Source organism: Rhinolophus sinicus, chromosome 1 (genome assembly GCF_057876585.1).
Source record: "Rhinolophus sinicus isolate RSI-liver-muscle chromosome 1, RSI-T2T, whole genome shotgun sequence".
NCBI classification, from domain to species: domain Eukaryota; kingdom Metazoa; phylum Chordata; class Mammalia; order Chiroptera; family Rhinolophidae; genus Rhinolophus; species Rhinolophus sinicus.
In genome coordinates this window covers 90,869,635-90,892,817 of record NC_142501.1, presented here as the reverse complement: position 1 = coordinate 90,892,817, position 23,183 = coordinate 90,869,635, and the positions used below count along the sequence as shown (strand labels likewise).

At 41.4% G+C, this 23,183-nt stretch overlaps 1 protein-coding gene and 1 non-coding gene across 4 annotated transcripts in view; both read right to left on the bottom strand.

The window, feature by feature from the left end:
* CCDC77 (coiled-coil domain containing 77) overlaps window positions 1-22,634 on the bottom strand; it is a 29,523-nt gene extending 6,889 nt beyond the window's left edge. The window contains exons 1-8 of one of the 3 annotated variants that reach the window (XM_019711335.3): window positions 22,540-22,634; window positions 18,366-18,419; window positions 15,922-16,159; window positions 12,951-13,093; window positions 5,422-5,518; window positions 4,510-4,582; window positions 3,293-3,384; window positions 2,180-2,328 (exon numbers count right to left, since the gene is read on the bottom strand). In XM_019711335.3, coding sequence (XP_019566894.2) covers window positions 2,180-2,328; window positions 3,293-3,384; window positions 4,510-4,582; window positions 5,422-5,518; window positions 12,951-13,093; window positions 15,922-16,159; window positions 18,366-18,403 — 830 coding nt within the window. In that variant the 5' untranslated portion in view covers window positions 18,404-18,419; window positions 22,540-22,634. Of the gene's footprint in view, window positions 1-2,179; window positions 2,329-3,292; window positions 3,385-4,509; window positions 4,583-5,421; window positions 5,519-12,950; window positions 13,094-15,921; window positions 16,160-17,138; window positions 17,161-18,365; window positions 18,420-22,539 lie in introns of those variants that run through there. The other 2 variants (XM_019711336.3, XM_088801551.1) reach the window with 2 other exon arrangements.
* LOC141570241 (U6 spliceosomal RNA) lies at window positions 19,862-19,966 on the bottom strand. The gene has a single exon (XR_012494251.1). It is a non-coding gene; the product is annotated as a U6 spliceosomal RNA (small nuclear RNA).
* Window positions 22,635-23,183: the final 549 nt, after the last annotated feature.

The window sequence follows — 23,183 nt, the reverse complement described above, 5'->3', positions numbered from 1 at the left end:
GAGAAGGGGTGACATTGCATAACAAGGTACCTGCCACATACCAAGTGTTCCATAAACAACAGATTTTACTAGTTTGGCTGAAGGACAAAGTGAACTACAGTGACAGAAAACGAGGTGAGACTGAAAGGTTAACTTGGTGCCAGGTGACAATGCATGCTAAGGTATCAGGACTTTATCGTAAGCCAAACAGGGAGCTATCAAATGTTTCTCACCAGCTGATAAGTCCTAATGGAGGACCTACCTCGTAACAATGAGGAGGACTACTAAGAGGGAACAGAGATAGGAAGAACACTTACATTATTGCAACAATTTAAATAAGAATATCAGTTGAACCAATATAGTAAGAGTGAGAGGGCAGAGAATGGATTTGAGAGGCTTCTCAGGGTTACACTTGATAGGGTTTGGAATTAGGGAATAAGAGTGGCGAGTTGAAGATAATTCTGAGGTTTCAAGCTTGGGAAATTGGATGGATGTGATATCATTAAACTAAATGAGGAAAACAATGAAGTAGTAGGTTTGAGAGGGCGGAAGGAGTGCTTGTTGGGACAGAGAAACAGTTTGGTCTCAATCTTGCTAATTTGAGGTGTTCAAACATATTCAACCGAAGATGTCACAGCACAGGTCTGGCCACTGGAGCCAGACAAAAGGCTGAGGCGGGTTAGATAGGGAGAAGAACCAAAAAAGACAGGTGCTGCAGAAATCCAGGGAGATTAATTTCAAAGAGGGAGTGATCAGGTGTCAAATGCACAGAAAGATACTAATTATATATAATGAGAACTGTAAAGAGGTAACTGGTCAGAGAAATTAAGAAGTCACTGATGACCTTACAAAGGGCATGCTTAGTAAAATGGTGGGAATGAAATAATACTGCAGAAAGGTGAGGGAAGGCAGGTAGGTAAGGAACCAAAGCTGAGTACAGAGAGTTTGTGTTTTTTTTTGTACAAGTATATAAAGTCATATTTTTCCATACTAATGAAAGGCCAAATAAAAGAAAAGGGTCCCGGTAGCTCAGGTGGTTGGAGCGCTGTGCTCCTAATGCTGAGGTAACCAGTTCTATTCCCACACTGGCCAGTGAGCTGCGCCCTCTACAACTAAGATTGTGAACAACAGCTCTCCCTGGAGCTGGGCTGCCATGAGCAGCCGGAGGTTGGCGTGAGCCGCCATGGGCTGCTGTGAGCACCGTGTGCCACCGTGAGTGGCCGGCAACTGCCATGGTCTGCTATGTGCTGCCGTGTGCCACCGTGAGCGGCTGGCAGCCAACGTGAGCAGCCAAGAGCTGCCATGAGCTGCTATGAGCAGCTGACCAGTGACCAACTGCCTCGGCCAGGGGGAGCGCAAGGCTCATGATACCAGCATGGGCCAGGGAGCTGTGTCCTACACAACTAGACTGAGAAACAACGGCTTGAACTGGAGTTGGGGGAGAAGGCAGAAGGGGAAAACAAAAAAGAGTCTCATTATATTGAGTCAGATAAGATATCAGTGGATAAAAGAACATTTCTGAATCAGTGATCAAACTAAACACTAAAATGGGTTTAATAGAGTATGTGAAATACCCACCAGCTCTTCAAGGAAACAGTCAACAGCATTCCTAGAAAAGTCTGGATACCCACCTACACAGAGGCAGGGGTGTCTGATGAGGACAGTTTTTGCAAGGTCCCTTTCAGTTTCATGATCCTGTGCTGCTAAAAGTGCGGAACTGTTAACTTTTAAGCCACTCAGAAAATTTTTTGAATCTGTTACGTACAGCTTTATTTTTTATTTTTTAAAGATTTTATTGGGGAAGGGGAACCGGATTTTATTGGGGAACAGTGTGTATTTCCGGGACTTTTTCCCAGGACTTATCAGCTCCATCCAAGTCAGGTTGTCCTTTTAGTCTTAGTTGTGGAGGGCGCAGCTCAGCTCCAGGTCCAGTCGCTGTTGTTAGTTGCAGGGGGCACAGCCCACCATCCCTTGCGGGAGTCTAACCGGCAACCTTATGGTTGAGAGCCCGCACTCCAACCAACTGAGCTATCTTGGCCACCCGGGAGCTGAGCGGCAGCCCATTGACTTCATCCTAGTTGCAGAGAGCGCAGCTCGCTGGCCCATGTGGAAATCGAACTGGCAGCCCTGTTGCCCAGAGCTCGCGCTCTAACCAACTGAGCCACCCGTCCGCCCCCATATAGCTTTCTTGAACACTCACTTTTTGGTAAGCTCTTTGATTCTGTCCTGATTTCTCTGGTGATGAACTTGTATTTCCTCAAGGCGAATCCGTCTGTCCTCCATAAGCCCTTCAACTTGCTCTTTAGAAAGTCTGGTCTGTTCTTCCAGCTGAGCCTGCAGTGCTTCCACCTAGATAGGCCACGGGGGAAGTGTCCAGTCCTGCCTCGCTTCCACTCATTTCTTAACTCTACAAGTGAGCCTTTCTCCAGAAAAATTTAAAAACAAACCAAAAACCCACAAACAAACAAAAGCACAGCAGCAAAACAAATAGAAGAAAAGCCTCAACTATGTTCTTCATTTAGTGTCACAAATGAGGTTAGGCGACACAAGAAAAGACTGCTCACACGCAGCGAAGCACCGACATCACACAGAGACAGCTAGAAAATCCGTTTCCCCACCCCAAGACTCTCACCTCTTCCCGACAGCCCTTTTTGGACTTTCAGGACTGTCTCACTTTTAAGACTCCTGACTTGCATAGAAATAGAATGACTCTTTTCGTTTTTAATTTAAAGAGTGGAACAAAGTGAGTATAATGTAACTTCCTTCTCTGAGTCTGGCTATCATGACTCCAAATGGAGATACTGGCTACACGTACAACCTGTCATTTAAATCAACAGAGCCTCCTGAGAATGACAGGAACTTGAGGGCAATGAGATGAAAGATCATGGTTGCAAATGACACACAATTACCAAGTGGTAAGAGGGTGATTCATTACTTCCTTAGAACATATGCACTAAATAAACTGATATACCCCTAAAGGTTGATCTATTAGCACAGACAGCTGCAAGTCTATTTATCCCCCAGGCCAACCACAAAGGGAATTCTTACTGTATGATGGTTTTGTTGCCTAGGGCATAGCATATAAGCGGGATGAACTGAAGGTTCAGAATAGCATCTCTAGAATGGTTGAATACAGAATAATGGTTGTAAAATATAATCTGCTATAAATTAGGAATATTCTCAATTTTAATTACATGATGCCTAGATGTAACGTGTACAAGGAGATACTTATACGCTAATGAAGGTATGTCACACAACCTTCCACAACCAGTTGGACAGAAACTGTTTTGGTCTGACAAAATAAATTCTTTACCTGTAGGATCAGTGTTTGTATATCTCTTTGGTATTGCTCAGAACTTTCTTCCTTCTCTCTCACTGCTGGTTTTCTTTTGCTTACTTTACAATCTAAAAGAGAAAAAAAAATGAAGACCTTTACTTAGCTTTTCTTTCTGATATTCGAGTATCAGCATTACCTTTGCAGACTTCATTTTCATTTATCTATAAGAGAAGGAAAGGAAGAAAAAGGAAAACATACAATAATTCCAGTGCTTAATTTTTCAATAAGGGAACTCTGCTAGGATGTCACCTGGATAATAATATCCATCTTTCTGAAGAATAAACTACTAAATTTTCCTTTGGAGTCGTATCTATTTTCTTTGCAGTCTTATTTAATCAGAAAGGGTAAGGAATAAGAAAAACTAAACCTAAACATTTTGGTTATGATGTTATCACCCAATTTTTAAAAGACAAAATTATTTTACAAATAAGCAACACTAAAATTGCATGGAACAAAATGTATTTCCTTGGATAATTCAAGAAGCTCATGCTAAGAGAGTAGATCTTAAAAGTTCTCATCACAAGAAAAAAAAATTAAAACTATGTGTAGTGATAGATGGTAACTAGACTTTATCATGGTGATCACTTCCTACTACCGTGTTTCCCCAAAAATAAGACCTAGCTGGACCATCAGCTCTAATGCGTCTTTTGGAGCAAAAATTAATATAAGACCCGGTCTTATGATAGATAAGACTGGGTCTTGTATCATAGTGAAATAAGACCAGGTCTTATATTAACTTTTGCTCCAAAAGACGCATTAAAGTTGATGATCTGACTAGGTCTTATTTTTGGGAAAACACGATATATACAAATATCAAATCATTATGTTGTACACTTGAAACTAATATAGTATTATGTGTCAATTACATATCAGTAGAAAGAAAGGGAGGGAGGGAGGAAGGGAGGGAGGAAATTGGGATTTCCATTAAAAGAGAGTGAGAAAATGACTGAGACTTAGAGAGGCTAAGTAATATTTTGTGATTCCAGCGCTGTCCAAATTTTGTTTCATGACTTATCACCGTAAGCATGTTAATTATATATTTATTTCTACTCTATTAAAACATCATGGAAAGGTTTTAAAAAAGGTCAGTAAGATCTTAGACTACCATTCATTATCACTGTACAGTAAGAAAAAGTTTCTAATTTGCAGTTTTTGAATTCTGAATCAATGAGAATTTATAATATGCTTGGTACCTGCTCTGACAGCTGACGATTCATTCTGTTCACATATACCTACAGCCTTCATAGTCTTTTGGAGAATGGTGACCTGAAAAAGCAAAAAGAAGGTATAGAAATAGCCTTCTTGTAAATGTAACTTTTTAGCTTTAGTTCCACGGATCAAACACGATTCATAAATGAAATGGTCAAAACTGACAAAATCATATGAGAACGTCATACATATGAGACAAAGGAGACAAAGTAACAAATTGGATAAAACCCAGGATTGGTGATTTAAACTAAAAAAGTAAAACTTCAGGGTAATTTAGCAATACCTGCTTTAAAAAAGGGGTCTCTGACAAGGGTCTTTAGGAAAGTGCTGGAAACACCGAAGTATACACATGTAAATATACATGCTCACTGAGGCACTGTTCATAGAAGTGAAAAAATGAAATCATATATACACATATAAATATTTCTATATGGATGGAAAAAGAACTTTATCTTTGGAATACAGATTATGGGAGCCACTACTTTTAGGGTAGAATTCTGTGTGTTTGTTTTTAACAAAGACCCTGCATTACTTTTGTAATCGGTATAAATGAAGATTACAAAAGAAACCTGAGTATTGAAACTTGCTCCCACATTAAGTCTGCTCCCGTTTTCCTCTCTCATCTCATCTAAAACACATATTCCTCTGTGCTTTAGGTTTCCAAGTCGTTAAATGGGTAAAGAGTGCTACTTCCCAAGGATTTTGAAGAAAAAGAATAAAATCATAAAGCTCTTTGTAATTATAGAAAATGCTTTGTAAACAGGTAGACACAGGAGGGAGTATGATAGCTAATTCTCCTAACTTTAGCAAGCACCAAAATTGCTCTGATTCTGGACCCTAGCCTGTATTCTGAAAAAGCCATGTTTACCCTGCTGTCTGTACCAAATATTACTTACTTTGTTGGGAGGCTCCTTGTAAAAATAGGTCACTTCTCCAGTGTCTGTTCCCACAAGAGCCAAGAGAGTCTGAATCTTTTTCTTGTCTTCTAGCTCCCTGCAATTCTCATAGAGAGTAAGCACACATTGTGTCCACAGTAAGTAAAATTTTCTGTTTGAAGGATCTCCCTTCTGACTTTTTAAAATAGCCTCAAATTAAAATTGAATAGGATTTATCTAGACCTCAGCTCTAATTTTTAAAACACCAGGTACTTACATTTAGTAATTCAGAGCGAAGTGGCCAGAAACGAATTTCTCAGTTCTAGAAATGCAGTAGATGCTGGGGTACACTGCTCAGGTTCTCCTCCCACGACTGATGGGTTCATTCCCCCAACTGCCAGCAACATTGCAAACTGATGGCTCACAGCTCAATCTGTCCCCAGAACTGCCATGGGTTGAGAGGGCCTGCCTTACCTAATTACATGCCTAAGGGACAGCCTGCACCCAGTGCCTGGCTAATGAGGGATATGAAAGCCAAATCTCCTTGCCTCAATTCAAGATATTTCAGAAGGGTCTTCCCAACTTTAGAGCGCCCTGTGGTATTGGCTGAGTCTGGGTGTAACTAAAGCACAGTTCAACCTCTGCCCAATCAGACTTGCCTTATTCCCTCATAGGAAGTTATTCCTGAGAGCACTCCCCAAGAAATCTCCTGCAAGTAAATCTCCTCTGTTTCCCAGGGAACCCAACGTAAGACAGTTATATCAGAAATGGAGCAAGGGGGGCCAGCCCGGTGGCTCAGGTGGTTAGAGCTCCATGCTCCTAACTCCGAAGGCTGCCAGTTCGATTCCCACATGGGCCAGTGGGCTCTCAATCACAAGGTTGCTGGTTCAACTCCTCGAGTCCTGCAAGGGATGGTGGGCAGCGCTCCCTGAACTAAGATTGAACATGGCACCTTGAGCTGAGCTGCCTCCCGGATGGCTCAGTTGGTTGGAGCGTGGGCTCTCAACCACAAGGTTGCCGGTTCGAGTCCCGCAAGGGATGGTGGGCAGCGCGCCCCTGCAACTAAGATTGAACACAGCACCTTGAGCTGAGCTGCCGCTGAGCTCCCAGATGGCTCGGTTGGTTGGAGTGCATCCTCTCAACCACAAGGTTGCCGGTTCGACTCCCGCAAAGGATGGTGGGCAGCGCCCCCTGCAACTAGCAACGGCAACTGGACCTGGAGCTGAGCTGCGCCATCCACAACTAAGACTAAAAGGACAACAACTTGAAGCTGAACGGCACCCTCCACAACTAAGATTGAAAGGACAACAACTTGACTTGGAAAAAAAGTCCTGGAAATACACACTGTTCCCCAATAAAGTCCTGCTCCCCTTCCCCAATAAAAATCTTGGGGAAAAAAAAAAAACAAAGGAAAGAAATGGAGCAAGGAAGCAAACTCTAAACTCTAAAATGAGATTTCAGAGCCTGTGATATGGAGATGATTTATAGGATACAATGTTCTCAGCAACAAGACAGATGGGTCAACACGGTATAGCTTAAACAATTAAAATAAATCAAAGATGGAGAGAGGCTGAGTGCTGTGCCCCACATAAAAATCATGATCTCTGACCCATTTTCCACATCTCAGCCAGTTTTAAAACCCAGGGACTATTACCTGAAGGAGGAACTAGGTCTCCCAGAAGGTAGGACCCGGTGACACCACAGTAAATGTACACAGTAATAATCCCCTTACCCCCCCATCCTTCCCCAAAGGGCCTAGGGCCAATTATTCAAGTAATTGTACATGGGGCAAAAGGAAATACACAGGCATTCCAAAGAAGACTAGATATGGTCTGAGTTCACATTGACACCTGGTGACCCACAGCATTATCACAAGATTGGGGCTATGGGGACCATGGAATAAATGAAATTTTGGCCCAGGTCCAGCTCACAATAGGTCCACTGGATCCAATTATGGTCATTTCCCCCATCTCCAAATGAATATCTGGAATGAACACATTTGATAGTTGGATAAACCTCCAAATTGGTTTCTTGGCTTCTGGGTTAAGGCAAGTAGAGGCCTCTGAAACTGCCCCTCATCACCCCAGCCAAGATGATAAATAAAGACCTAAAGGATACAGGGGTGGAGGTCTCCATCAGACCCTCATTTCCCTCACAAGTATGACCTATGCAACACCAGGTGGGTACCAGTACACTAGTACAAAGTAGGTCCCAATTGCAGGCACTGTGTCAGACGTAATATTTGCTAGAGCAGATTAACCTGGACTTGGGTACGTGGTATGTGGCTACTGATTAAGCTAAGGTATTCCTGTCCATTCCTAAAAAAGCCACAAGCAGTTCTCAGTCACGTGATGAACAACATTATTTGTTGTAGTCTTTCTTTAGGACCATTGTTAACTTTTCTGCTCTTTATCCAATCAGTCCGGAGGGACCAGGATCTGGCCATTCTACAGATCACATTTGTTCACTATTGATGATATCACATTAAATCAGAGTGGATAGATATGAAATGGCAAGTGCATTAGGACCCTTGGTAAGATACACGTGCTTAAGAGTGTTGGAGGTAAACCTTACAAAGCATATCAGTGAAGTTTTAGGGGTCCAATTTAGGCATGCCAGGATATTCCCTTGAGAATAAAGGACAAATTATTGCATCTCACACCTACCACTACCAAGAAGGAAGCATAATTCTGAGAAAGACTCTTCAGGTTCTAGACACATGTTCCATACTTTGGAATACTGCTCTGGCCCACACATCAAGTGACATGGAAGACGAGATTTCAATGTGGCTCAGAGTTGAAATACAGAAGTTCTGCATCAGGTCAAGGCTAAAACTATTAAGGAGACTGAATCAGTAATCAAAAACCTCCTGACAGGGCCGGCCCAGTGGCTCAGGCAGTTAGAGCTCCATGCTCCTAACTCCGAAGGCTGCTGGTTCGATTCCCACATGGGCCAGTGGGCTCTCAACCACAAGGTTGCTGGTTCAACTCCTGGAGTCCGGCAAGGGATGGTGAGCTCTGGTGGGCTTCGCCCCCTGCAACTAAGATTGAACATGGCACCTTGAGCTGAGCTGCCGCTGAGCTCCCAGATGGCTCAGTTGGTTGGAGTGCGTCCTTTCAACCACAAGGTTGCCAATTCAATTCCTCGACTCCCACAAGGGATGGTGGGCAGCGCCCCCTGCAACTAAGATTGAACACGGCACCTTGAGCTGAGCTGCCGCTGAGCTCCCAGATGGCTCAGTTGGTTGGAGCGCGGGCTCTCAACCACAAGGTTGCCACTTCGATTCCTCGACTCCCGCAAGGTGGGCTGTGCCCCCTGCAACTAGAAATGGCAACTGGACCTGGAGCCGAGCTGCGCCCTCCACAACTAAGACTGGAAGGACAACAACTTGAAGCTGAACGGCACCCTCCACAACTAAGATTGAAAGGACAACAGCTTGACTTGGAAAAAAGGCCTAGAAGTATACACTGTTCCCCAACAAAGTCCTGTTCCCCTTCCCCAATAAAATCTTTAAAAAAAAAAAGAAAAGAAAAAAAACCTCCTGACAAACGAAAACCCTGGACCTGACGGCTTCACTAGTGTATTACACCAAACATTTAAAGGACTAATGTCAACCATTCCCAAACTTTTCCAAAAATTGAAGAAGAGGCAGCACCACCTATCTCATTCTATGAGGCCAGCATTGTCCTGATACCAAAGCCAGACAAAGACATTACAGGAAAGCTACTACAGACTAATATCCCTTTTGAACATTGATGCAAAAATCCTCAACAAAATACCAGCAAACCAAATTCAGCAGCAAAATAAAAGGATTATACGCCATGATTAAGTGGAATTTATTCCTGGAAAGCATGCATAGTTCAATATATGAAAATCAATCAATGTGATACAGCAAATTAACAGAATGAAGGGGAAAAAAACACAATCATCAATTAATACAGAAAATGCATTTGACAACATTCTACACCGTTTTGTGATATACGAGTTCTGACAATTAAGTTCATGAACTTGTTGCAACGCTGTTGCTAACCTTTTATTGATATCAGGGGGATTATTCATTATGAATTTGTACCAACTGGACAGTTAACCAAGTTTACTATTTGGAAGTGCTGAAAAGACTGTGTGAAAAAGTTCGACGACCTGAGCTTTTTGCCAACAATTCAAGGCTCTTGCATCATGACAATGCACCAGCTCACACGGCACTGTCTTTGAGGGAGTTTTTAGCCAGTAAATAAATATTAGAACACCCTCCCTACTCACCTGATCTGGCCCCCAATGACTTCTTTCTTTACTCAAAGAGAAAGGAAATATTGACAGGAAGACATTTTGATGACATTCAGGACATCCAGGGTAATATGATGACAGCTCTGAAGGCCATTACAGAAAAATAGTTCCAAAATTGCTTGGAAGGGTGGACTAGGGGCTGGTGTCAGTGCATAGCTTCCCAAGGGGAGGACTTCGAAGGTGACTGTAGTGATATTCAGCAATGAGGTGTGTAGCACTTTTTCTAGGATGAGTTTGTGAACTTAATTGTCTGACCTTCGTAAACGCTCAACAAACTAGGAATAGAAGGAAACAACTTCTACAAAATAAAAGTCATATATGAAAAAGACCACAGCAAAGTCAATGGTGAAAGACAAAGTTTTTCTCTAAGATCAAGAACAAGACAAAGATGCCCACTTTCACAACTTCTATTTAACACAGTACTGGAAGTCCTAACCAGAGCAAATAGGCAAGGAAAAGAACGAAAAGACATGCAGATTGGAACGGAAGAGTAAAATTACCTTTGTTCAAGATGACACGATCTTGTATGTAGAAAACCTTATGGGTTCCACCACAAGCAAGCAAACAAACCACAAGACACAACTCTTAGAACTGATAAGTGAATTCAGCAAAGTAGAGCACAAATTCAACATGCAGAAATCAGCCACATTTCTGTACACTACAAGGAATAATCCAAAAGGAAATTAAGAAAATAATAATTCAATTCACAATAGCATCAAAAAGAATAAAATACTTAGGAATTAAAATAGTCATGGAAGTAAAAGACTTGTACACTGAAAACAGTGCTGAAAGAAATTAAAGAACACATAAATAAATGGAAAGACATCCTATGTCCAGGGATTGGAAGACTTAATACTAAGTTGTCAAGATTACCCAAAGCAATCTGTAGATAGATTCAGTGCAATTCCTATAAAAATACCAATGACGTTTTTTGCAGAAATAAAAAAATCCATCCTAAAATTCATATGGAATCTCTGGAGACTCCAATGTCAAAACAATCTTGAAAAAGAACAAAGTTGGAGGACTCACACTTCCTGATTTCAAAACTTACTACACAGCTGCAGCAATCAAAACAGTGTGGTACTGGCATAATGACAGACATGTAGATCAATGGAATAGAGAGCCCAGAAATAAGTCCTACGTATATGGTCAAATGATCTTCAAATTTCAATGGGGAAAAGACAGCCTTTTCAACACCTGGTGCTAGGAAAACTGCATATCCATGTGCAAAAGAATGAAGTCGCACCCTTACCTAACACCATGTACAAAGATTATCTCAAAATGGATCAAAGACTTAAATGTAAGAGGTAAAATTATAAAACTCTCAGAAGAAAAAATAGTGATATTGGAGGCAACGATTCCTTGAATATGACACCAAAAGCAGAAGCAAGGAAAGCAAAAATATGAAAATTGGACCTACAAAAATTAAAAACTTTTGTGCATCAAAGAACACAATCAACACAGTAAAATGGCAACCTTCAGAATAGAAGAAAACATTTGCAAATCACTTATCTGATCAGGGATTAACATCGAAAATATATAAAGAACTCTTAAAACTAAACAACAAAAGCAAACAACCCAGTTCAAAAATGGGCAAAGGACTTGCATAGCCATTTCTCTAAAGATATACAAATGACTAATCAGCACGTGAAAAATGCTCAACATCACTAATTAGGGAAATGCAAATCAAAACAACAAGATACCACTTCACACCCAGTATGATGGCTATTATTAAAAAAATAGAAAACAAGTGTTGATGTGCATGTGAAGAAACTGAAACCTTTGTGCACTGCTGATGGGATGTAAAATGGTGCAGACAGTGTCACAAAATTAGCATCTGATCCAGCAATTCCACTTCTGGGTAAATACACAAAAGAACTGAAAGCAGGAACTCAAACAGGTATTTGGGCACCAATATTTATAGCAGTGTTATTCACAATAGTTAGCAGGTGGAAACGACTCAATTGTCCACCTACAGATGAATGGATAAACAAAATGTGATATGTCCATACAATGGAATACTATTTAGCCTTAAAAAGGAATGAAATTCTGACATATGCTACAATGTGGATGAACCTTGAAAACATTATGCTAAGTGAAATAAGCCAGACACAAAAGGCAACATACTATATGATTCTACTTTTCTGAGGTTACTAGAATAGTCCAACACATAGAGACAAAGCAGAATAGTGGTTACTAAGGGCTAAGAGGAGGGGGAATTATTGTTTAATGGGTAGAGCTTCTGTATGAGATGATGAGAAAGTTCTGGAAATGTACAGTGGGGTATGGCTGCACAAAAATGTGAATGTACTTAATGTTACCTAACTATACACTTAAAAATGACTAAAATGGGGGCAGCCACATGGCTCAGTTGGTTAGAGCGCGAGCTCTGAACAACAGGGCTGCCAGTTCAATTCCCACATGGCCAGTGAGCTGCACCCTCCACAACTAGATTGAAGAAAACGAGCTGATGCTGAGCTTCCGGAGGGGCAGACAGATGGCTCAGTTGGTTAGAGAGCAATCTCTCAACCACAAGGTTGCTGTTTCAATTCCCCATGGGATGGTGGGCTGCGCCCCCAGCAACCAAAGATTGAAAACGGTGATTGGATTTGGAGCTGAGCTGCGCCCTCCATAACTAGATTGAAGGACACTGACTTGGAGCTGATGGGCCCTAGAGAAACACACTGTTCCCCAATATAACCCCCTCCAAAAAAGTAATTGCGGTTTTTGCAATTTTTAAAACAAACAAACAAATGACTAAAATGGTCAATTTTATGTTAAGTGTATTTTATCAGAACTAAAAAGAAGTGCACTGTGCTGGAGGCTGTGCAGCACCGCTCAGATGCCACCATCAGGACCAAGAAGCCCCCAAGCTGCTGAGTGCTCCTCAGGACTTGGCTTTGGCTGACGGGGGCTGCCTCTCCCAAGTTTACAGCGCCTCCCTGGTGGCAGCCTACATCCCATGACAGATCTCTGTGGTGGTACAAAGTCTGACTCCGTGGCCTCTGAAAGGCTGTTTTGCCTCAGAGCTCCCCATGGGGTTGGCTAAAGCCTGCTATCACGTGTCACCATTCAAATTTTCCCTTTGCCCAACTCTGCGCACAGATGCTATTCCTGCGAGCCTCCTTACTAACCATCCTGCAGGCAAATGTCCATCTCAGTCCGTTTCCTGGGGAACACAACCTGAGAGTTACCACCGAGAACTTGATCTTGTCGCGTGTAACTTAGAACTATAACTCCAACATTTCCCTTCTCCCACTTGGTACCTGATTCTCAGCCGGTCATTTTCTGAGTAGAGGCGCAAAACATGTTCCCGTTCCTGGAAGAGACAGACCTGCATATCACTCAGAGCTTTCTGCAGTTCAGCAATCTCCTCCTCCCTCTGCTGCAAATCCCATTCTAGTTTGTGCTGAAAGAAAAAAAAGTAGTTGAAAAGATAATGGGCTTCACAGAAGTAACGTCTTACTGGATATGGAAGAGTCAGTTTGTGTAGAAATAGTACAAAGTGAATGGTGTCACTAACACAGAATTCAAATAACAACAAGTTGTGTTTAGACGCAAGTTTAAAAGCCACAGGGTAAGTGTGACGTATGCGTATAATGACAAAGCTCTCTCATCTTCTTTTTAGACGACAGAACCCAGAATACCATATGATTCACCTGTTCTGGTCACACTTAAAAAAAATGCTTTCTATGTAATAAGCATTATGAAATTTTTGAAAATAAAGATACAAAGTATTTTATGGGGAGACAGACATGCAAACAATGAAAGTTACTTAATGGAGGAATACACATGGTAAAATGGCAGAGAGGGGAAAGTACAGCAGCAGTAAAACCTCTGATCCAATCAGGGCCCCAAAGGGTAGGTAGCTCTGCCTTTTTGGGAAGTCAGAAATCAACCTACCAAAAAGTTAAAACTTGAAAAATGTAGACAAGCAGAGGGTGGGCACTCTCAGGAAAGAGAACAGGAATACAGAACCAACAGAGTCTTAAATGTTTGGACAACTACGAGTTTTTCCGTGTTACTGGACTGAAAAATGAGAGGCAGACTGGAGAGGTGTGAGACTAGAAGCTGGGATACTGAGTAAGGAGGACATTTCAGTGTCTCAGGTGAGATACAGTCTGAAGTAGGGTGAGGCAATATGATGAGCATGTTGGAATGGATTAAGGGATATTTAGGAAGCAGAATCAACAGTATTTACATGATTGAATGTAGGGGCTGAGCGGAATTATAAGCAATGATACCACTAACCAAGACACAGAATAAGAGAAAGTTAAGAAATAAGGGATGGAGAGAGGGAAAATGGTAGTGGTCTCTGTGTATGTGTGGGCAGAGTGGAAAAAGCGAGATTAGTTCACATATGTACATATTGTCATGGAGCTCAGGAGAAAAGTGAGTCCGTGTTAGTTATTTTGGACATCAGCACCCCATATGGAGTCGTATGGTTAAAAATGAGATCATTTATGGTGGAATCTGGAAGAACTGTGACGTTTAAGACTGACAAAGGGGAACTGTCAATGCTAACTGAGAAGAACTGTTCAGAGAGGTGAGATAAAAACAGAAAGAAAAATGACATAGAAATCAAGAAAGGAAGAGTTTTCAGAAAGCAGAGGTCAACAGTGACAAACACTGGAGAGGTCACAAAGAGATCATTCTGGCAAATGGGCACTGGAGACCACAGGAGAAGCAGTTTAGTGGAACAGTGAGGATGAGACCAAACTGCAGTCAGAGCGTCATGAGTGGGTGATAAAGTCACACGATTCCAGAAATGGGGCTGAGAGAAGAAAGAGCCATCTACAGCAGAGAGTAGGTGGAGAGGGAAGCACAACTCATGTAGTTTTTTGTTAAAAAGTCAGGAAAGACTTGAGTATGTTTATACACAGTACTGAGGAGAAAAGGCCAATCTAGGCAAGAGTTTAAAAATAGAACACACAGAGAAGAGAGATGATGAAGGGTTTTTTAGGAGGAAAAAGGGATGGGGCCAGGGACAGTGGAGGACCAACTCAGCTTGAAGAGGCAGAGCTATCCCTAAGCTGTAAGAAAAAGAGAGATGGGGAAGATGTAGGTAACTGTGGGGATGGGCAGGAAGGAGTTCATGCATGATGGCTGGTACCTCCTCTGTGACCTAGGAAGCAAGACTGCTGCCTGCTGAGAGGGCTAAAGGGCTGGAGGACAGCAGGTAAGGTCTGGCGCACATGCAGAGCGAGAAGGAACCAACTGGACCGCTAAGGAAATGGCTGTGGAGTGATTGAGGACACAGGTGAATTTCTTTACCATGTTTTATTCTTTAATGGTTTGTGACCTTTCTAGGACAGTGGTTCTCAACTAGGAACCATTCTGCCTATACGCCAGGAGAAATCTGGTATCGTCTGCAGGCACATCTGATGGTCACAACTGGAGGTGTGTGTGTGTGTGTGTGTGTGTGTGTGTGTGTGTGTCACTGGTATCTAATAAGTAGAGGCCAAGGAGGCTGCTAAACATCCTACAATTCAGAGCACAATCCCCACAACTAAGAATTATCAAGCCTAAAATGTCAATAGTGCCAAGGTTGGGAAGCCCGGCTGCAGAGACGTAGGTGCAGTTCCAGCGAGGGTTTCACTATGAAGTGGAGCACGAGAATAAGGCGTAGTTATTGCTGAAGTGAAACACAACGGGGTTCAGGTGAGCGGGGAAGGACCTAACGTCAGAAGCTGACACGCAACACTTACAAGGCTGCCAAGTCAAGGAGCCTGGAGGTGATAATGAAGCGAAACGAAGTCAGGTGCGAGGGGTGAAAGAACCGGAAGTGACAGAGACCGAGATGCAAGAGTTAAGATTTTAGGGGTGGCTGGGTGGCTTGGTTGGTTAGAGCGCGAGCTCTGAACAGGGTTGCCAGTTCAATTCCCACATGGGCCAGTGAGCTGCGCACTCCACAACTAGACTGAAGGACAACGACTTGGAGCTGACGGGCCCTAGAGAAACACACTGTTCCCTAATAAAAAAAAGTAAAAAAAAAAAAAAAAAGTTTCCCTGTTTGTAGGGGGAAAAAAAGATTTTAGAGGTGGAGCAGTTTGCCGGGGATTATGATCCAATCAGGGCCCCAAAGGGTAGGTAGCTATGCTGGGATAGAAAGGAATAAAAAATAAAGTTTTCTTAATAAAACATCTACTTATGATACAAACCAGTACTTCTAAGATCTTCTCTGGTAATGAATAAATGTAACTAGAGTCCTAAGAGGGCATGTAGCATCTTTTGTACCTGTCCTTCACAAGCTTCTCTGTACAGCTCCAGTTTCTTCAGTAGGTCCTCATTTTCTGCCTCACACTCAGTCATCTTCTTCTGATAATATTCCAGAAGCTCCTGAGAAGGGCAGAGGATGGCCAGACGATCTTCGATGGAAGGCAAGGGAGTTGACTCCACTGAATCTGAGAAAGACACTCCCTTCCACCTGGTGGAACCACTGAAGGCAGCACCATGTTTGGAGACAGTCGTCGGCCTAAGTGAAATTAGAAAGGACGCGTATTCATTAAACTGTCTAAACATTAATGAGACATTATAAGTTCTTACATAAAAAGGGGGTTTATGTTCTTAAGGTGCTTATAATTAAGGTGCTCATAAACCTTAAAAATTTGATGCTACAGGTTAGTGAATAATCTTATGAATTGCTTTCCAAGTATTAGAGGTTTAAAGTTGAATGCAAAAAATACATGTAGAGTATAAAAACATCATTTAAAAAAACAGAATATAAAGTCGAAAGATGTAACAGAAAATTTAATACCACAAGACATACAGCAACAGGAACACTTGTACATTGCTGATGAAGTGTAACTTGGTGAAACTACAGAGTAAACTGGCAGAAGCTACTAAAACTGCAATTCCTCGTCCTAAAGAAACTCATGCACCTATGTACAAGATGACACATAAGAAAATGTTGATAGTAACATTATTTGTAATAACAAAAACAGTAAGCCTTCCAAATGTCCATCCAATAGGATAATAAACTATGGTATGTTCATTCAATGGAATATTATTCAAAGTTATCAGAAACTGTGAAATAGATATACATGTATACATATGAATGAATCATCCAAACAATACTAAATGAAAAAATGTATGTAGATGCATATATAAAAGATATTACCATTTATTTAACACTGGAACTTGCAAAATGCAAGTATTTTTAGGTATAGGTATACAAGTGGCAATATTAAGGAAGGGAATGACAAATATGAGAGTCACAATTAGAAAATAAGCCTGTAACTAGGCTTATTTTCTAATTGTGACACTCATATTTGTCATTCCCTTCCTTAATATTGCCACTTGTATACCTATACCTAAAAATACTTGCATTTTACCACACAACCACATCAGGTCGTAATGTCTAGCACTAGAGACGTTTGAATGACACAGATAAAGACTAGACAACAACTAAGGCCAATCAAAAGCTGGACAAGAAGTTTTGTTCTTTGTTTGCTTTTAGCAAACAAGAGACTTAAGCTAAAATAACGAAAGTTAGAAAATAAATGGTATAGAAGAAACCCTCATGTGAAAACTAATCCATGTTGGCTAACTGCCTGCAATTTACAACACAACAAAATAGAAAGCAGAGTGAAGAACGTTTAGACCAGAAGCCCAGAATTGTAGTTAATGAGGGTTATGGTCAGCATTTTAATAGGTGAGCCTGTGTGGAACAGATACTAAAATGTACTTTCAGTTAGCATGAAGGAAAAAAACCACTATTTTCTCAATCATTTCTCAATCGGCTCATGACAGGGCCGGCCCGGTGGCTCAGGCAGTTAGAGCTCCATGCTCCTAACTCCGAAGGCTGCGGGTTCAATTCCCACATGGGCTAGTTGGCTCTCAACCACAAGGTTGCCAGTTCAACTCCTCGAGTCCCGCAAGGGATTCTGGGCTCTGCCCCCTGCAACTAAGATTGAACACAGCACCTTGAGCTGAGCTGCAGCTGAGCTCCCAGATGGCTCTGTTGGTGGGAGCGCGTCCTCTCAACCACAAGATTGCCGGTTTGACTGCCTCAAGGGATGGTGGGCTGTGCCCCCTGCAACTAGCAACGGCAACTGGACCTGGAGCTGAGCAGCGCCCTCCACAACTAAGATTGAAAGGACAACAACTTGATTTGGGAAAAAAGTCCTGGAAGTACGCACTGTTCCCCAATAAAGTCCTGTTCCCTTTCCCCCAATAAAAAATCTTAAAAAAAAAAAAAAAAATTTAAAAACTCATGACAGAAACACTATTTCACGTGATGTTTCATGTTTTCAAAGGGGGTTACCTGACAACAACCCTGGGAAATAGATTAGTAGGTGAACTTAGAGGTATTTCTGAGATTGTACAGATGAGAGCTGTGGCAGTGAGGATGAGGAAGATGTGTCACGCAGCAAGGTGAAGGCAGAACCCGAATTACAAGTCCCCCCGTGTATGCTGGTTGTTTGCTCTGCAAACCAGGATGCACTGGCACTGTACTAGGCCTGCTCACACTGCCTGGACTTTGGTATTAACATTTAGTACGTCCTCGTTTTCTATCTAAATTTCACATAATAAGGATAGAAAACAGAGTCTAACATAGTTCAAACCCAGAGTTTGGAAGTCTGCTGCCAAAACTCTTCTAGTTCCTAAGCTAACTTGTTACTAAGGCTACAGAAGTCTTGATTCTTTATTTTAACTCAAAAAATAAGCAAATGTCTTACTTTCTGCAGACAGGGGTATGTGTTGGCGTAAAGTTCATGCTGTCTTTTCCATACCTGTCAAAGACACAAAAATTCAGAATGAGAGGTCAGGAACAGAACGAACAGTAGAGACTACACTGACAGGTTCCCTCTCCAACATCGCATGAGCCTGCTATGAGAAAGGGATGTTTTAAAATGCAGTTCCAAGTCCTCAAGGTCTACAACTTTTGAATTTTCATAAGGTATTCTTTCTCATTATTTTCAAATAAAATCAGAATGGTATTTAATATTTGGATGGATAACACAAACAAAAAGAAAGCCTCCTTAGTGTAAGGATTATCTGCAACAGTGCAAAACAAATTATTATAATTCTTTCGGTGAAATTACAAGAAAGGGAGATGCAGCAAGTTTCTAGAAGAGATAGTAAGTGGAAATTTAGGTAGAGGACCCATTACGCTAAATTTAAGATAAATACAAAGTGATTGATTTTATCTTTATTTAGTGTACTATTATTTCATTTTAGATAAAGAAAAAAATTACTTATAAGCTTTCAGTTTCATTCACAATCTCCATTCCAACTGATTAGATAGATCTTGAGTGCCTCTACTTTGAATAATATTATCAGAGATTTTCAGGAAGATAAACCCTCTCCTCCAGAATTCCAATGTCACTTTGATGAAGTTCTCCCTGCTGCTCTGGCATTGCCTTACCACCTTCTTATCACCATCTGACATGTTGTGTTTATTTTGTGACTCTCCTCACGGGAATGTGGAAACTCACCAAGGGCAGGCATTTTTTATGTCTTGTGTTCACTGCTGTATGCCCAGTAACTAAAATAGTGCCTGCTTCATAGTAGGTGCTCAACAAATTTTTTTAAATAAAAACAAATGTAAATCCTCAATATGAATTTGATTCTGTTCAACATCTTTTTCTTCTACTGGTCAATCTATCCGATCTCGTTAGAAAACCTGTTTCTGATTCTGTCACTCCATTTGCTTTCTCTTACCAGCCGACCTTTTAAATATGCCATCTCTTCTTATTCTACTTGCCTCCTTCAAATTTACCTCCTTCTACAAAACCTCCAAATTCAGCCAATTTGCCTCTTGTGAAAAATAATCTAGAAAATAAAAATGGTAGCTGGGTTGGTATGGTTAAGATTATGGGTGACATTTTTAGAAAGTTTTATTGAGATGTAATTCACAATCCATAAAATTCACTCATTTAAAGTATACACAGATTCACAGATTTTCGTATATCACAGATAGGTCCAATCACCACCACAATTGACTGCATAACTTTTTTTTTTTTTTTAAGGTTTATGAAAGAAATGCAAGTCAACATATTTGCACATAAATATCCAGGTGTAACTCAGCTTTGTTTTCATTTCAGATTGCCTTACACAAATATTTTTATAGAGAAAAGTCACAGTTTTGCTACTGAGAGCCTTATGCTGTGCTTTGACTCATTGTTTCTTGGGAGGTAATCAGCAAAGGGTGTGAGGAGGCTGGGGCGCTGCACAAAATGTGGAACGCTTCAGAAATCTGCGTGTCATCCTTGCACAGGCCACGCTAATCTCCTCTGTGTCGTTCCAGTGTTAGTATATGTGCTGCCGAAGCAAGCACCAGAGCATTTTCTTAATCCATAGAGATTTTGCTTCCCGGCAATTGTCCTCAGTTTGGCTCAAATAAACTGATTAAAAATTCTCTACAGGTTTGGAATTTCTTACGTCAACAAACAATGAATAAAAGGGCTGAGCATAGCGTATGATACATACAAGCACTCAATAAATGCATATTATTATTTTTACTGAAAATATTCCTCTCTTGGTTCAAAAGGTTTTGTCTTCAATTTTCTTGACTACTTCCTCTATCCATTTTTCGGAAACATTATTGCCACTGCTTTTATGATTACCTCCATCATCAAAACATGACTACCTGGGATAGAGTAACAACTACTTGTTGAATGAACAAATGACCTCTTTCAATGTCCTGATTTGAATTTCCAATTATGTAATGGGCATTTTCACATATATGTCCCATTGGAGCTTGAAATGTTTCAGAAAAAAAAAAAAAATCAAGTCACATTCTTTAGCACCTCAAAGCTAACATTTCCCAAACCTAACACATCATCGTTTTCATCCAAACATGCTTCTCTGACTTTCCTATTTTAGTAGTAGCATCTTCCAAGCAACTTGGATTTGAAAATTTAAATTATTTCTTTCTGTTGACCCTTTTATCCAACCATGTGAAAATCATCTAAATTCTATCTCAACAATAACCATTCTAACTGAGAATTTCCATATCTTCTTACCCACTCTACCACAATGGCTTAATTGTTCTACCCACCCCTGGTCTCCCCTGGACCATCTTCTCAAAAATCATAAATTTCATAAGCAGCTCCTCATGGCCTAATACATTAAGTCAAACTCTGCTTAGAGGTCACTACTTCTAAGGACCAAACCTATCCCTCCTACCTCATTTCCCCTCTACTCCCCTAACCTCAGTTTCCAGATAACTTTTCTTGCATCCACACTTTGTTCCTCCAGATGGAACATAGCTCCCTCCACTCATTAATTTCATTTAATAAAATTCTGTCTGCACACAAAAACTCAAACACTACCTCCTTCATCTCTTGCCTGAGTCTCTCCATCCAAAATGATCTTTCCAAATGATCTAACTGTAAAAGAACTGCATTGTAATCTTCTACAAGTTAACACATTAAAGTTCTCTATTGCTGTCATTTCTCCCAAGATAGTGCATATTCCTTGCAGATAGAAACTGTGCCTTATTCATTATTGTATCTCGCAAAAGAACAATGGCCTTGCTTATAAATTAACAGGTTTCAGCTAGCTTCCATTCCTCTATCTCTGCAATATCCTTGTTTAGATATACGAGGTGTGATCAAACAATCTGGTGAATGTTTAAATAAAAAAAGTTTATTACGGTAAAAGACCCATTGCCATTAATCCCCCTCAACATACTCCCTCTCGTTTCGAACACACTTATCCCATTGTTCTTGCCACTTTCTGAAGCAGTTCTGGAAGTCCTCTTTCGTGAGTGTCATTAGTTGGGCTGTTGTGGCTGCCTCGATATCCTGAATCATTCTGACTTTGGGAAAGAGCCGGAAGTGGCACAATAAATAAGGTGGGTGAGGAAACACCATAACGTTTTTATTTGACAAACTGTCGTACCAGAAGTGATGTGCCACACAGAGCGTTGTCATGATGGAGGATGATTTACAGCACACTTTAAAACACCCCTTCTCCCAACCGTAGCTCACACCCAACTGACTGCACCAAACAAGTTGAAACTTGTCACACACTGTTACTGAGGTTCTATGCGCTGCTTCTGGTATTGAAGATCCCTGCCTTTCCGTTGGATGGCTCTCGGCTGCAGCATTCACCGTATTTTATGATCACAACCGTGTCACAAATGGCTTCTGATACAATTTGTCAAATAAAAATGTTACGGAGTGTCCTCATCCCCCTTATTCACCAGATCTGGCACCGTGAGACTTCTGGCTCTTCCCCAAAGTCAAAATGATTCAGGACATCGAGGCAGCCACAACAGAACAACTAAAGACACTCACGGAAGAGGACTTCCAGAACTGCTTCAGAAAGTGGCAAAAACGATGGGATAAGTGTGTTTGAAGCGAGAAGTATATTGAGGGGGATTTGTGGCAATGTGTCTTTTACTGTAATAAATTTTTTTATTTAAACATTAACCATATTTTTTTACCACACCGTCGTATTTTTTTATAGCTTGTCTTCTTACAGCTAACCTTTATTTAGCACTCAGACATTTATTATTTTATCTACGCCCACAACGCTGTGAAGTATTTTTATTATCCCTTAATTTTACAAATGAGTAAATAGAGGCTTAGACTAGCGTGGGGGGAGGAACTACCAGAACCCAGCTCCAGGACGTCCAAATTCTGTACTTTTCCCATTTCATCCCATTCTTGACTCCCTCATCTCTATAGCTCCCCAATCCTCCAGCACCCCCTAAATCTTTCCCTTTGCAGATTCTAACTTTTCTCTTCCGGCCTCAGCCCTGCTGCTAACGACCCCCATATTTTCAGGCTCACATCCCTCTCTTCCGTACTGCTTCCACAGTTACTCCTCCCTCACCAGGTTTTTCCTTCCCAAGTCCCCTTGCCTATCCCTCTCACCCGAAACCCGAAACTTTATACTCACGCCACACTAAAGCCACCGAGGCAGAGAATCCAACCGAAAAACAAACGTTAAATCAGGGAGCGCCGCAGCGCCACCGGCCGTGCACGAATCCGTCCAATCACCCAAAGGTTTACACGGCCCTTTGGACTGCGCACCAATAAAAAGGCTAATTACAAGAGGCACGCCCCCTCCATTCCCGCCCTCCCTCGCGCGCTTCTTACAGTGCAGAGATCGTCGGGAAATGTAGTTTCACTTCTGCACACAACTGTCCGGGCTGAGGATGAAAGTCGGCTTCAACCCAGCTCATCCCAGGACTGGTGGTAATATGTATGATGTTTGGGATCAGAATGAACTCGTTCTGGGCACCCCCCAGTTTATGCTTGTTCAACTAGTTTGTTTTCATGAAAAATGATGCAGAAACGCTATGCATCGTTATGGAAAGGATCACAGGATTATTATGTCTTATAACGTACAAGCTTATAAGAATCTTCACCAAGAAGGTGAAGATTCTAAGACAGTTTCTCCTTCATGATCTGGTGTCCTAAGCCAACATAGGAACTTTGGTTCAACTTGTACAGTCAGGGAGTTATGTGTCTAAATGCTACTGTTTTTGTCAGATAGCAGACCCTACTTTCTTTTCCTGAGAGGTGTGAGAAATTGGCTAC